Here is a 15,505-nt window from a genome sequence, read left to right as displayed (position 1 = left end):
GGCACGATAATATTTCATTTCATTTATGTGCCACAATTTGCTTAGCCATTCCCCAACAGGAGAAAGCCACTTAGTTTCTAATTTTGGCCAGAGAAGGGTTTTCCCAATGCCTTCAATAATTATGCAAATTTTTTATTCCTACATACATCTCAGGATCATCTATGATGAGTCAACATGTGTGAAAAGTACCTTAAAGAATATAAAGAAGATAAAAGCATTATGTAGGCAAAGAGTTATGAATTAATCATCCTAGAAATGCTGACACCACTCAGGATTTATCCTTCAAAAATTCCTTCATAAGGGAGGATTTATTCACCTCCTTTCCTCAGCTCCACATGCTTTATATATTGTTAGATCTCCCAGATTCCTTTGAGAAACTCCAGTTATGAAATCTGCTCTTCATTATTATTATTTTAAAAGAGAACTAGAGAAATCAACAGTGTTCATTTCTCGTCTTCCCTTCATTTAGGACTCCCCACCTACCACATCTACCCCCTGCTCCCCGTAAGTAAGAAAATGACTCTTCCCAGCTTATATATTTTAAAATACCTAATTTTCATTGTAGTTGTGGAAATATTGTTCTCTTTGCTGCTTTTATCCTTACCCTGAGCTTTGGAGTGCAAAAATGGTGATTTGCTCCCGTTAATATGTTCTCATGTAAATCACTTTAATTCTGGGATTATCCTGTTCACCATTTGGGAGAGCTGTCACATCCTAGACGAGCCTGCTGTTTGAGTATCTCTTTATTCTTTTCTCATCCTTAAAGAAAAAGCATCAAGTTCTCCATTAAAACCCTTTTGACTTTCCTCTGCCTCAGTGATAGAGCTTCTTCTCCCTTGCTTTTGACAATTTTTGAGAAATTCAGATGCGGTTTTTGGCTGTAGGACTACTCCCTTCACCCCACCTCTCTCCATGATACATAATTAATTCCTTGCAGTTGCTGCATACCATGGCTTTCTGTAAAGGTGGCTACTGGTCTCTATAATCTTCTCTCCTTTTACCATTGTGGAGATGTAATATGAGGCAACAAATTTATTCCCTGCATTAGGGAAGACAAGTTACAAGATGTGGATCTGTGGAATGAGGGGATAGGCAGACCAGAGAAAGCAGACAGAATGAGCCGTCTCCTTCTGACCCACCTTCCCTCCTTGGTCTGTGGCATCCAACTTTCTTCTTCAGAGGAAATACTGATGCTGAACTCGTATAGTTTTAAAGCCTCTGTAGCTTTCTCCTACTTATTTTTGAGGAGTTTCCTATTGTTTCCTTTGCTCATTCCCAGACCTCATACCCATTTTTATGACATAGTTTTAGAGCCAGAGGCTAGTCTCATTTCAGAAAATGCTCCTGGCTCATCGTTCCATACAACTTTTATTGCTGTTCAGGTTTCTTTTACAATATGATTTTAGTGGTTGGACTTTGCAACTTTCAAGGTTTTATTTTCAGCTTCTCATTTGTCTTGCAAATAGACCATGACAGATAAAATACAGCGGTCATTATGGTTGATCATCATAAAAAGTACCTTACTTTATAGAATGCTCCTACCATTGCTAAGTGCCTTAAAGGCATCATCTTTTATCTCTACAATCCCTCTGTGGGATGGAGTGTATTAAATATTCTTTCCCCCATTTCACAGATAAGGAAATTAAGGATTAGAGAGGTGACCTGACTTGCCGCTGGTGACACGCATGAGTCAGAAGTAGTATTTGAACACAGATCTCTCCTCTTTCCACCATGCCATACTGTTTGCTATCTGTTGATTATTGACAGGCCTCCAACCTGTTGGTGAGTTAGGGGGATGTCTGCCCCAAGCATGGGAAGACTCCCCCTGGTAGAATGAGTGGATGAGAACAATTTGTTCAATGGCCATGAAGGCGGCTGAAGTAGGTACTGTGGAGCAATTAGAGACTGGTCAGACATCAGAGATACCACAGGCCATTGCCAGGCATCTTGACTTTTGTCCTGCCACTGGACTTTGATGACTTTGGAAGAGACTGAGGCTGACGACTTTGTGCAGCTCCGCCTCACTTAAATCCAGTTCACTCACAAGTCAAGACATCACCCGTGATGTCGCTGGTCTTCTTCGGAAACAAAAGAACAAACAGCAACTTTTTGCTATAGCTGCAAATTGAGGAACCCCTAGAATATGGGGAACCAACTGGAAAAAAACAACTAAAATTTGAAACTAAATAAAAATCAACATAAAAGGGAAAAAGTGAGCCAGCTACATAAGTATTGCCAGACTAAGAGATGATTTGTCAATGTATTGCTGATGGGACCAGGCTGTCTCCCAAGTCTTTGGTTATGGAAATTAAAATGTAAGAGATGTTAAGATAAGCTGTGATCTAATTATTTGTAACCCATCCATCATGAAGTAATGTCTTAAGAGAAGGGTGGTGGTGGTTTGCATGGTCTAGAAAAGAGTCAATAATGAAAAATTTAATAGTTTATCCTTGACTAGGTGACAAGAATATTCAGTGTTGATTGTTAGATTCCTGTAGTTCAATTCCATGTAAATCCATACACAGATAGATAGCTAGATGGATGGATGGATGGAATCTATGTGAAATAACACCATTAACTAGGAGGGATCAAGGAATGCCCGTCTGAAGAGGTGGTGTCTAGACCAAGCTTTGAGAAGCAAAAAGGAGTCCAAGAGGCTGATCTGAGGAAGCAATACATTCCCTCCTAGGAGGTGAATGGCTCTAATGTTATAGTCCTCAGAAGCAAGAGGGATGCCCTCATCAGAGATGGGGAAATTTGGAGGAGGGATAGGTTTTGGTGGGAGGGGCAGAATTAGATTCATTATGTAGTTTTTGAGTTTGAGTTGCCTTTATGGCATCCAGAGATGTCTAGTGGCCAAAAAGACACTAGATTTTTGGAAGATGCAGTGGTGGAGCTGAAAGAAAGCTGGACTTTGAGTATTATACTTGACAGTTATGAGACCAGGGTTCAAATCCCTGCTCTGCTACTTACTATGTATGTTCAACCTTGGACAAAATATTAAGCTCTCTAATCCTCAGTTTCCTCATCTGTAAAATGAAGGGGTTGGACTAGATGACCTCTAAGGTCAATCTCAGCTCAAAATTTTATGATCCTTTCCTGGAATAAGAATAAGGCTGGATATGTGGGTATATGTAGTGGAGAAGGCTGAGTTATTCATAGCCTGATGGCAGTGACCCTTCCAATTCCATTTGCTTTGATCATTTGCCCAGTAGCCTGGTACTGTTAGCATTTCTCATGCTGGCTTTCCTACTGGGAAGAGAAAATACTGACCATCTTACACAAGGATTCTGTACTGCTTGGTAGTCCTATTTCACAGTTATACATTGACACTCTGCTATCTAAATTACTCTCTTGCGAGTTTTGCTAGCACGAATGAATAATCTGATAGATCTTGGGAGAACTGATAATACACTCTTGTTAAACCTTTAAAGCCAAGGGCCAGATTGTGGGACACCTTTGGGACCTATAAGGATCACAATCAGACAGCTCTCCTGGCTCTCTCTTATTTTCTGCACCTTTATCATCATCACAACTGCCATAGCCATATGTCATAGACAGCTTTTATTTTTTTAATTGAAAATACATAATTGTTACCTAGTCATTTAGCATGAAAAATACCAACAGCAAGCTAAATCTAGTTCAATCAAGGGAACTTATTAAGTGCAAGTAAAGTTAAAAAGATTTTAAATATTTGGAACCTCTTTCACCAAGTTTTTCACATTTTTCACTTTAATACAAATGTTTAAACTGGTAGGTTTATCTCCAAAAAAATCCTTCCTTTCCACCCCCTCCATTTCTGACAAATTAGTTCAGTGAAACTTGCTTTACCCACTCCCTTGGCTTCAGTAATTATTCAGTTGACCTGTCAATTCTCTCCCAGGCCATCTCCTTTGTACTAGTCACTTTCTTCTTTTCCCCATCTTGACCCCTTGGTGAACCAATTGAATTCTACACTATCTTCCTCTCTTCAATCCCTAGCCCCTTTAGAATTTCACTGATTACATCCAGACCAGCCCCAGCCTTGGATCATTCCAAGGACCATTTGCCACCTCTCCCTCACCCACTTGCTGCTAAACAAAGATGGAGAAAATTATGCAACTCTTTTGATTCGATCCATTACAGATTTATGTTACACAGGCTCAGATAAGCCCTAACTGCTGCCAGGCAATCCTCCTATATCTCCTTATCAGCTTACTATCTCATTCTCCACTATGGCTCTTCCAAACCTTTTCAGCCCTTTTCCAACCTCCCATACCCCTCCTCCCCCCACTCTCTCAGCTGAGAACCTTGCCTCATATTTTACAGAAAAATTTGAAGTCATTTTCCAGGAGCACCTTCTCTCCTCCTCTTCATCTCTTATCACTAGGTACCTTCTACTGCTATCTCATTCTTTACTCCTGTCTCGCATGATGAAATGGCCTTACTCCTTGAAAAGGCCAACTACAATAAATGCCTCCACTTTCCCTCCTCCCACTCTCTTCTTTTTTTTTTTTTAAGCAATCGGGGTTAAATAACTTGCTCAAGGTTACACGGCCTATTTCTGGGTGTGGTGCTGAGCATCCAAGCCCAAATTTGATCCCCAGGTCATCCCGACACTGGAGCTGGTGCTCTTACTCGCTGAGCTACCTGGCCGCCCCCTCCCACTCTCTTCTTAACCCTTTACAGTCTGGCTTCTGATTTTATTATCTCACTGAAACTGCTTTCTCCAAAAATACTAATGATCTCTTAGCTGCCAGATCTGATGGCCTTTTCTCAGTCCTCATCCTTCTTGACCTCTCTGCAAACTTTGACACTGTTGATCCTTCTTTCTTCTCCTTAGGTTTTCAGGGCAGCCCTCTCTGCTGGTTCTTCTCCTACCTTTCTGAACACTCCTCTGTCTCCTTTGCTGGATCGTCCTCCACATCATGCCCTCCAACCATAGGTGTCCTTCATGGTTCTGTCCTGGGCCCACTTTTTCTCTCTCTATACTAGTTCATTTGGTGATCTCATCACCTTGCATGGATTTAAACTGCCATCCTTGCTGATGATTCTAAAATCTACCTGTCCTTCCCCAGTCTCTTTGCTGACCTCCAGTCTCACATTTCCAACTGCCTTTCAGACATCCTAAATTCAGTATATCTGAAACAGAACTCATTATCTTTCCCCCTACACCCTAGTCCTGTCTTCCCTTTGCCCTTACTGTGAAGGGCAATACACCGGCTCAGAGCCTAGGAGTCCTCCTGGACGCCTCACTATCTCTCATCCCATATATCCAAAACCAAGGCCTTTGGATTTCACCTTTTTAACATTGCTCAGATACTCCCTTTTCTCTTTCTGAAATTGTCACTACAACAGTGCAGGCCCTCATTGCCTCATGCCTGGACTCTTTCAGCAAATTACTGGTAGGTCTGACTGCCTCAGGTCCCTCCCTACGCCAATCCATCCTCCATTTAACCACTAAGGTGATTTTTCTAAAGTGCAGGTCCAATCATGTCACCTCCCTACTTAATAAATTCCAGTGGCTTTCTGTTGCCTCCAGAGTCAAATTCAAAATACTGTTTGACATTTAAGGCCCTTTATGTCCAGCCCCTTCCTATGTTTCCAGTCTTCTAACACCTTACTCATTACTATGTACTTTTCAATCCAAAGAACCTGCACTCCTGCCTGTTCCATGAACAAGACCCTCCATCTCTTGGCTTTCAGCATTCTCTCTGGCTGTCCTCCAGGCCTGGAATCCTCACTCTCCTCTGCTCTAACTACCGACCTCCCTGACTTTGTTTAAGTCCCAACTAAAATTACGTCTTTTACTGGAAGCCTCTTAATTCTATTGCCTTCTTTCTGTTACTTATTTTCTATTTATCTTTTTGATGTCTGACCAAGCTCTAAGCATTCCATAGAGCCTGCTTGAGTTGCCTTCGTGGCCGTTGGAACAAATTGTTCTCATCCACCCATTCCACCAGGGGAAATCTTCACATGCTTGAGATAGACACTCACCTAACTCACCAATGGGTTTGAGACTCCTTGTTTACCCTCAACCTGGTTTAACCCATCTGCCAAAATGGTTTACCAGCGTGTGGCCACTGTACCTGGTACAACTTCTTGGAGGCACAGGTGAGAAATGGGTGGAACAGGTAGACACCAAAGGTGGAAAACAGCCCTGAAAAGGGCTTGGCAGCCCTCACACCAGAGGCACTAGTCCTGTCTGAACACACCAAATACACCCCAAATGTTCACACAGACTATTTGTGCCTGACCAGTGGTAGAGCATCCTGAGCTCATATTGGTCTGATCAGCTACAGTCAGATACACTGAAACTTTAGCATAGTGATGACATTTTGATCCTCTTTGAGAATGAAGGACAACAACCAACCAATTTATCTTTTATTTGGCTTGCTTTGTATATCTTTTGTTCCCATGTTGTCTTCCCCATTAGATTGTAAACTCCTTGAGCACAGGGACTGTGTTTTGAATTTTTGTCTCCCAGAACCTAACACAGTACCTGGTACATAGTAGGTATTGAATAAATGTTTATTGATTGATTGAATGGTGTGTACTACATCGCCCTGTGCCTCCCAGGGCACTATCTTCCCTAAAATGAAACTAGGAGGAACTCACACATCTATGATTCAGATGCATTGTGGGAGAGAGAACCTGATATTATATTGATTCATCGCAATTCATTACTTTAAGGAAACTAGGTGGTACAGTGGATAGAGTGCTGGATTTGAAGTCCTATTAACCTGAGTTCAAATCCTGCCTCAGATGCTTGTTAGCATCCTGAGCAAGTCACTCCTCTGTTTGACTCAGTTTCCCCTTCTCTATACATGGGGATAGTAATAGCACCTACTTCTCAGGGTTGTTTTGCAGATCAAATGTGTTATTTATAAAGTGCTTTGCAATCTTTAAAGTGCCTATATAAATACAAAATTTTATTGTTATAGTTATATCTATATAAATATAGATAATATTTATTATCGTTATTCATGGGAGGATGGGGAGGGGAAGCATTAATGAGCAATTCTGCCTTGTAGAAAGGTTTTCTCAAAACAAACTCTCCAGTCTCATGCTCCAAATTCTCTGTAGAGAACAGAAATACCCTCGCCTAGCCCCTCCCCTATGCACTCTCCATCACTTCTCTAATCTCAGGCTGGTTTCTTAGCTTCTGACCTGACCAACACTAGTTCTGAGTCTACATCCTGAAACTTTTAAATATGCCCGGGGACTTGAGTTTTTGAGTACTCCCACAAACTTCTTTTGTCCTTCATTCCTGAGAACCATGGCATCATTCCAGATTCCTCAAAATCACCTTGGCTGAGAAGTCTGATTCTTCCTTCTCTCCCACTTTCCCACCCCATGCCTCTAAGCAGACCTAGGAATATAGAATTTGAGAGTTGGAAAGCAGCACCATGGAGACCAGCCTTTACCCTAGCATTAATTCCTACTACATCTCCAACAAGGGATCATCAGCCTTTGCATTGAACCCCTCCAATGAGAGAGCACTTCCTACTCAGCAAAGCATCCTTTTCCATTCAGGGAAGTGTTTTCTGATGTCCAGCCCAAGTTTGCTTCTTGCACTTCCACTTATTTCTCCTGGTTTTACCCTCGAAGACTAAAACAAAACAAGTCTAATCCTTTTTCCAAATGACAGCTCCCAAAATGCTCAAACAACTATCCTGTCTTGCCTGACTCTTCTCTTTCCCAAACTTAGCATTCTCAAGTCCATTAGATGACCTTGGTTACCCTCTTCTGGGCTCTTCAATTTATCAATGTTACTCCTGAAGTGTGTTATCCAGAGCTGAAAGCAGTACAGTAAATGTGGTCCTCCCAGTGCAGAGCCAAGTGGGGCTCTCTCTTCTCTATTCCTGGGAACTCTTAATATATCCTTAATTTAGTGGTTTGTCTCTCACATCACACTAATGACTCATAGAAAGCCTGCAGTTCACTAAAATCCCTTGGTCTTTTTTCAGACAATCTGTCTAACTGTACATTTCCCATTTTGTACTTTTATATAAAGTTAATTTTTGCCTTGACTGAAGTGCTGACTTCTGCTCTGTATCCTGTACTTGATGGAAAGATTGAGAGGGAAAAGGGAGGGGAACAGAAGGATGCAACAAAATGAAGGATGAACAACCTGATGGGAAAGAGCGTTTCCCATCTCAGTCTTTGGGGCCAGAGCAGGGTCTTTCCTCAAGTTGCAGCAAGATAAAGCAGGGCCGTTGTAGGGGGAGAGAGGAGAGGTTCCTACAGTCACTGCAGATAGTAAGGGTCATAAGGAAGGGGAAGTTAAAGGTTGGGATGGAAGTGAAGGCTGGTACTACCGTGTTTCCCCGATAATAAGACACTGTCTTATTATTTTTTTTTTTTTTGAAAGAAAAACACCAGAGGGCTTATTTTCAGGGGAGGGCTTATGTTGTCCTGCCTCAGCTCTCCTCCGTGGCACTGCTCTCAATGGTTCCAGCAAGCAAATCACTGGGGAAGAACAGGATGACGCGCTCACTGCTGCAGCTCTGATTGGATGCAGCTTGGAGCGGGGTGTGCATTTCACCCGGGGAGGGGGAGGGGACGGTGCATACAGAGGGTACCGTAATGTAGCGTGTAGCGCAGGGGATCACCTTCACTACAGTAGCAATCTCAGTAGGGCTTATTTTTGGGGGAGGGCTTATTTTAGAGGAATCTTACACAGTAAGGGGAGGGCTTATTTTCGGGATAGGTCTTATCGGGGGAAACACGGCATGAGGTTTACAAAATTCCTCAGAGGTTTCCTTTGCTTTCAGTGCCAAGACTAGTGGGGGAATGAAGTTACTCAGCATGGATATTTTCTTTTTTTCATTTTACTTTTAGTTTTCAACATTCATTTCCACAAGATTTTGAGTTATAAATTTTCTCCCTGTCTTTCCCCTTCCCCCACCCCAAGATATCAAGCCTACTGAATACCCCTTCCCCTAGTCTGTTCTCTCTTATATCTTCCCCCATGCCCCGTAACTTTCTAGTAGGGCAAGATGGATTGCTATACCCCAGTGCCTGTATATCTTGTTTCCCACTTGCACGTAAAAAACAATTTTTTTAACATTTGTTTTTAAAACTTTGATTTCCAGATTCTTTCCCTTCTTCTCTCACCCTCCCCCACTGGGAAGATAAGCAATTCAATATAGGTTGTACATGTGTGGTTATGCAAAATGCTTCCACAGTAGTTACATTGTGAAAGACTAACTATATTTCCCTCCATCCTATCCTGCCCCCCCCCTTCTTCTATTTTCTGCTTTGGCAGAAAAGTTTTTGCTTCTAATTACCCTTCTAATCTGCCCTCCCTTCTATCATTCCCCCTCTTATCCTCTTTCCCCCTACTTTCTTGTAGGGTAAGATACCCAATTGAGTATGTATGTTATTCCCTCCTTATGCTAAATTCAGTGAGAGTAAGGTTGACCCATTCCTTTTCACCCTCCTGCTCTTCCCCTCTATTGTAACAGTTTTCTCTTGCCTCTTTTATATGAGATAATTTACCCTATTCTCTCTCTTCCTTTCTCCTCCCAATATATTCCTTTCTCACCTCTTAGTTTTATTTTTTACATATTATCCCTTCATATTCAGCTGATCCTGTGTGGTCTATGTATACATGTACACACATATACATATATGTTTATGTAAACTCACATATATTTATACATACATACACCCTCCTATACATACAAATATATACTCACACATATACATATATGCAAATATGCAAATATATTCCCTTCGACTATCCTCATACTGAGAAAACTCTCATGAGTTACAATTACCATTCTTCCATGTAGAAATGTAAATAGTTCAACTTTAAGAAGTTCCTTATGATTTCTTTTTCCTGTTTACCTCCTCATGCGCCTCTTGCTTTTTGTATTTGAAAGTCAAATTTTCTGTTCAGCTCTGGTTTTTTCATCAAAAATTCTTGAAAGTCCTCTGCTTCATTGAATGACCATATTTTCCCCTGAAATATTATGTTCAGTTTTGCTGGGTATGTGATTCTTGGTTTTAGTCCTAGCTCCTTTTGACCTTTAGAATATCATATTCCAAGCCCTTTGATCCCTTAATGTAGAAGCTGCTAGATCTTGTGTTATCCTGATTGTTTTTTTTTTTTTTTTTACAATACTCAAATTGTTTCTTCCTGACAGCTTGTAATATTTTCTCCTTGATCTGGGAACTCCAGAACCTGGCTATAATATTCCTGGGAATTTTCTTTTTGGGATCTTTTTCAAGAGATGATTGGTGAATTCTTTCAATTTCTATTTTACCCTCTGGTTCTAGAATATCAGGGTAATTTTCCTTGACAATTTCTTGAAGGATGATTTCTAGGCTCTTTTTTTGTTTTTATCATGGCTTTCAGGTAGTACAATAATTTTTAAATCCTCTCTCCTGGATCTATTTTCCAGGTCAGTAGTTTTTCCAATGAGATATTTCACATTGCCTTCTATTTTTTTCATTTCTTTGGATCTGTTTTATAGTATCTTGATTTCTCATAAAGTTATTAGCTTCCATTTGCTCCAATCTAATTCTGAAGGAATTATTCTCTTCAGTGAGTTTTTGAAATTCCTTTTCCAACTGGCCAGTTCTGTTTTTTTAAGGCATTCTTTTTCTCATTGGCTTTTTGGACCTCTTTGGCCATTTGAGTTAGTCCATTTTTTAAGGTGTTATTTTCTTCAGTCAGGCTATTGACTCGCTTTTCATGATTTTTTTGTATCATTCTCATTTCTCTTCCCAATTTTTCCTCCACTTTTCTTACTTGATTTAAAAAAATCCTTCTTGAGCTCCTCCATGGCCTGTAAGCAGTTCATATCTTTCTTGGAAGCTTTTGATGCAGGAGTTTTGACTTCTGGTTCCATGTTTTGATCCTTTTTGTCCCCAAAAAAGATTCTATGGTCTGATTGCACTCCCTCTGCTTGCTTATCTTGCCAGCCAATGACTTCACTTGTGAGCTCTTTGCCATGGTAGAACTCTGCTTCCAGAGTAAAGAGAGCTGTGTTCCAAATTGCTGGGGTTTTCGCATATGTTGTCAGAGGTCTGAGGAGGGTGCCCTCTCTGCAGCCACCACAAGCTCTGGCACACTGGCCACATACCCCAGGACTACCACCTAAGACCGGGACCCAGATCCAAGCAGGTCAATGCAAGAGAGATTATGGTCTGAATGGTCGCTTGGTCCCCCTACAATCTGCAGGCAGGAACTCCAGAGGCAGCCATGTAGCGCAGCTGTAGCTACCGCACCTCTGCCACTTCTTGCCCTGGGAACAGGGACCAGACTGCACTCTTCTCTCACCCACTTCCAACAGAGTTCTCTACTGACCTTTTACTTTCTCTTTGGTGTTCATGGGTTGAGTAGTCTGGAAACCACTATAGCTGCCAGTAATTCACTCTCCTGAAGTCTCCTCTGGCTAGTCTGTGCCGCTGTTCAGGGTTGCCCTGGGTCTGGGCCTGTAGGGCTCATGCAGGATTGCGCATGGCTCCCAGCTCAGTGCAATAGACCCTTCCTGCCAGGCTGCCTTCAGCAGGAGATTTTTTTCTCTCTGTCACTTTGTGGGTTCTGTAGCTCTAAAATTGGTTTAGAGTCATTTTCTTACAAGTATTGGAGGTGTTTGGAACAGGAGCTCACACAAGTTCCTGCTTTTACTCCTCCATTGTGGCTGTGCCCCCCAGCATGGATATTTTCTTAAAACAAAGGCTGTAACTGTGGGTATATTTGGAGACAGCTGTTCTAGTCGAGAGTAAGCTGTTAGAAGTCCAGTAAAATCAGTCAGCTAGCTTTTCTTAAGCACCAGGCACTGTGCACTTGGGGATATAAAGAAAAATAGAAAAAAAAAAATCTTGCTCGCTCTCACAGAGCTGTAGTCTAATGGAAGACTTTATGCCTGATTTAAGGAGGCACTAGGATGTCATATAATTAAATTAGCATACACAGTGTCAGAAAAAATCACTTTACAAATGGAAATGAATCTGTATTTCAGAGATGTTATTTATAAAGAAACTAAAGAAGTTGGTAGGTAGGGATTAGAGCAATAGTGGATGGAGGGGTCAGCTTTAGAGTCAGGAAGACCTGGGTCCATGCTACTGAAGACAAATCACTTAATTTTTTCCCCCCATTTATTTATTTTTAATTTATGGAATAAAATAAGCATTTCTATAATATAAAGTAATAAAACAAGATGATTGCACATGAAACTGCAAATCTGTTATGGACAACTTGCTATTCCTTTTAAATATATAATAAAACTATCATTTAATAAATTTAATTTAATAAAACATCATGTACATTTCTTCTCTTTTCCTTTTTTCCCCCTCTCCACTCCCAGCCCTAGAAATGGCTACCAGCAAACAGAAATATGTAAGACCATTGTTGACATACTTCTATTTATCACTTCTTTCTCTGGATATAGTTAACCTCTTCCTTTATATGTCCTTTGTAGTTAATTGGGGTATTTATAATAGTCAAAATGACTTATTTGCTCTAAGTTGTTCTTAAAACAATATTGCTATTACTGTATACAATGTTCTCTTGGTTCTGCCCATTTTGCTCTTCTTTATTTTGTGCAAGTCTATCCATGTTTTTCTAAGATTAAAAAACTCCACTTGTTTCCTATCACTTCCAGTATCAAATATAAAGTTCTGTGTTTGACATTCAAAGCCCTCATTAACTTCTCCTTCCACCCTCTTTCCAGTCTTCTTATACTTTACACCCTACCACATACCTTATGATCCAGTAAGACTGACCTCCTTGTTTCTAGAACAAGAAAAGCCATCTCTAGACCCTGAGCATCGTCTCTGATTGCTCCCCTTGCCTGGGATGTGCTCTCCTCATCTCTGCCTCTCAATCCTGCCATTCCCAGGCTTCCTTCAGGTCCCAGCTAAAATCCCACCTTCTGCAAGAATCCTTTCCAGGTTTCCCCTAATGCTTCTGCCTTCCCTCCGTTGATTATCTCTAATTTATCTTGTATTATACCTTGTTTGTACAGTTATTTTCATATAGTCTCCCCCATTAGACTGTGAACTGCTTGAGAGGAGGGACTCTCCTTTGCTTTTCTGTGTATTATCAGTGCTTAGAATAGTGTTTGGCACATGGTAGGTGATTAATAAATGTTTATTGACTGTTAGTGTACCGCCAGGAGACTCTTGAAGACTGCATGTTACCAAAGAGTTGCCTGTTTGCTTTAGTGGAAGGCGTTTCCATATAGCCAATTCCCTACATAAATAAACTCATGGATCTCAGTCCAAAAAAAACGGTGTTACTGGATACAGAATGTAGAGGGTGAGGATGTATCAAGTATTACTACCAATATTCTGGGTATGGGAGCAGATCGGATGGCAGGATGTCTGCCATGTTGAGCTTCAGATGGTGGTAGGAAATCCAGCTAAATAATAGGGCATGAAGGTTGAAGAAAGTAAGGTTTTGTGTCATTTTAAAAATATACTGTATCTTATACATATGTAAAAGTAGCAGCGCCAAATGGGTCTTAGTTGTTTAAGGATTGTTATTCTTTAAAACCAGGTTTGTTACAGAAAGAGAAAATTGCTATTGAAGCATTTCAGATTTGCTGTCTCCTCCTGCCTCCTGAAAACCGGAGAAAGTTACAACTGTTGATTAGGATGATGGCGAAGATCTGCTTAAACAAGGAGATCCCACCACTATGTGATGGCCTTGGCACCCGCACTCTGGTATGTTGGTTTCTTAGGCCTAACAATTTGAACATTTTTAATTATGTGCAGATGATTAGGATCTGTTAAGTTAAACAAGGAAATGAAGCCACACAGACAAAGCTGGCTTGCTTAGAGTACTTTTCACACTCCCCATCTCCCTTTCCTCCTCCTCCACATACGCCACTGTTAAGCAGAAGTGAATCAGGTTATTGCCGTTTTCCTTCCGTAAGGGACTCAATTAAGAGAAAGTAGGATCTAGGAGTACATTTAGCTTAGTGTTTGTAGCTGCTTCCCATTTAGCAGAACCACTTCTTATTTTGATACATAAAGACCCTGAAGGGTTCTCTTGGAAAGGGTAGGTGAGATTCTGTAAAAAAAATTCTCTCCCTTCCCTGGATCAATAGAAAGGGGTTGCATGGGGAACTGATAGTACCCTATCTTTTACCAGGTATAATGGATTTGAGAGATGTGACACGGAGGCTGGATTGAAGGGGAAAGATAGAGGATACAGGATTGGACTGGCCTACCAGACACACTACCACCCCCGTCCCCACCCCCACACATAAAAAAGCATTTTTAATTTTCCTTTACCTACATCAAGGAGACAGAAGCAGACCCGGCTATCTCTCCCTGTTGTCTTTCTCCTACACACAAATATCTCTTAAGATAAGACATGATTTGCAATGTGTCAGATAGGAAGTTGTATCATACAGAATTATAGCTTCACACAAGACAACTTTATGTCTGTCACAAGCATACAAATGAGATTTCTAAAGCCATTCAATTCCCCTACAAATATACTGCCTCGTCCTGCTTCTCCTTCAGAAATAATTTTCTTCTTTCAGCAACCCGAGAACCACAAAAACCCTAGCAACATTGAACAAAGGGTTGTAGAAACAGGAAAGGGACCCACTTTTCTTATTTTTGATAAGAGGATGCTTGGACACTACCTGCTAAATCTGATTTTAGCTACTGCATGGAAACCTTCCTTTCTTTTTTTCTATTCTAGGGCAGATTATGAAGATGTTAGACTAAATCATTTTAGACTTTAGAGATCATTGAGGCTAGTCCCTTCATCTTATTATATTTTATTTGTTCATCCATTTCATAATTGATACAACCCCCTCATTTTATATTTTTTAGCTAGGTGGTTCAAGTGGATAGAGTGCCAGCCCTGGAGTCAGGAAGATTCATCTTCCTGAGTTCAAATCTGGCCCCAGACACTTACCTTGGGCAAGTCATTTAACTCCGTTTGCCTCAGTTTCCTCATCTGTGCTGGAGAAGGAAATGGAGAACCACTCCAGTATATTTTCCAAGAAAACCCCAAATGGGATTGTGAAGAGACAGACATGACTGAAATAACTGAACAAGAAGAAGACCTTATTTTACACATGTAGAGAGTAGGCCCAGTGATGTACACCTTAAGTTGTACCCAGGGTCACACAAGTATGTGAAAGAGCTGAGATTCAAACGCAACTCATCTGATTTCATATCAGTTGTTCTTCTCACCAGTTCCCAGGGCAGTATTCCTCCTGGTTCCCTCCATGACAGATGTCTTCCCTTCTTCCCTCTCATCTCTCTTGTCGAAAACTGTTGGGCTTGTGCCTTTGTGACAGCATCTGGGAGCCTCTTCTTACTTGTTTTTCTACCTATCTATATGACTGGCTAATGTGTTGTTTTTTTCTATCCCCTCCCACCCCACTTCAATTTCATTATGCTTTCTATTTTTTCTTAGCTCTCCTGAGAGCTGAAGAAAAGAACTAAGTTCCACATCATTCTGAGAATTACTTATCTTCCTCCTCCTGCATTTCCTCTCACTATTTTGAGTCATAGTTTTTTTTTTTTTTTCCCATTTTGATCC

General features: G+C 40.9%; 1 protein-coding gene across 2 annotated transcripts in view; it reads left to right on the top strand.

Annotated features, from left to right (window-relative positions):
- DEPDC1B (DEP domain containing 1B) overlaps positions 1-15,505 on the top strand; it is a 123,581-nt gene that overhangs the window by 94,080 nt on the left and 13,996 nt on the right. For both annotated transcript variants that reach the window (XM_069096367.1, XM_069096368.1), the window contains exon 8: positions 13,496-13,662. In XM_069096367.1, the coding sequence (XP_068952468.1) occupies positions 13,496-13,662 (167 nt within the window). The remainder of the gene's footprint in view (positions 1-13,495; positions 13,663-15,505) is intronic.

Source organism: Petaurus breviceps, unplaced genomic scaffold (genome assembly GCF_028583685.1).
Source record: "Petaurus breviceps papuanus isolate PSGF00001 unplaced genomic scaffold, PetGlider_PUasm1.0 229, whole genome shotgun sequence".
NCBI classification, from domain to species: domain Eukaryota; kingdom Metazoa; phylum Chordata; class Mammalia; order Diprotodontia; family Petauridae; genus Petaurus; species Petaurus breviceps.
The sequence above is the reverse complement of the archived record's forward strand: the minus strand, read 5'-3'. Positions and strand labels throughout refer to the sequence as shown.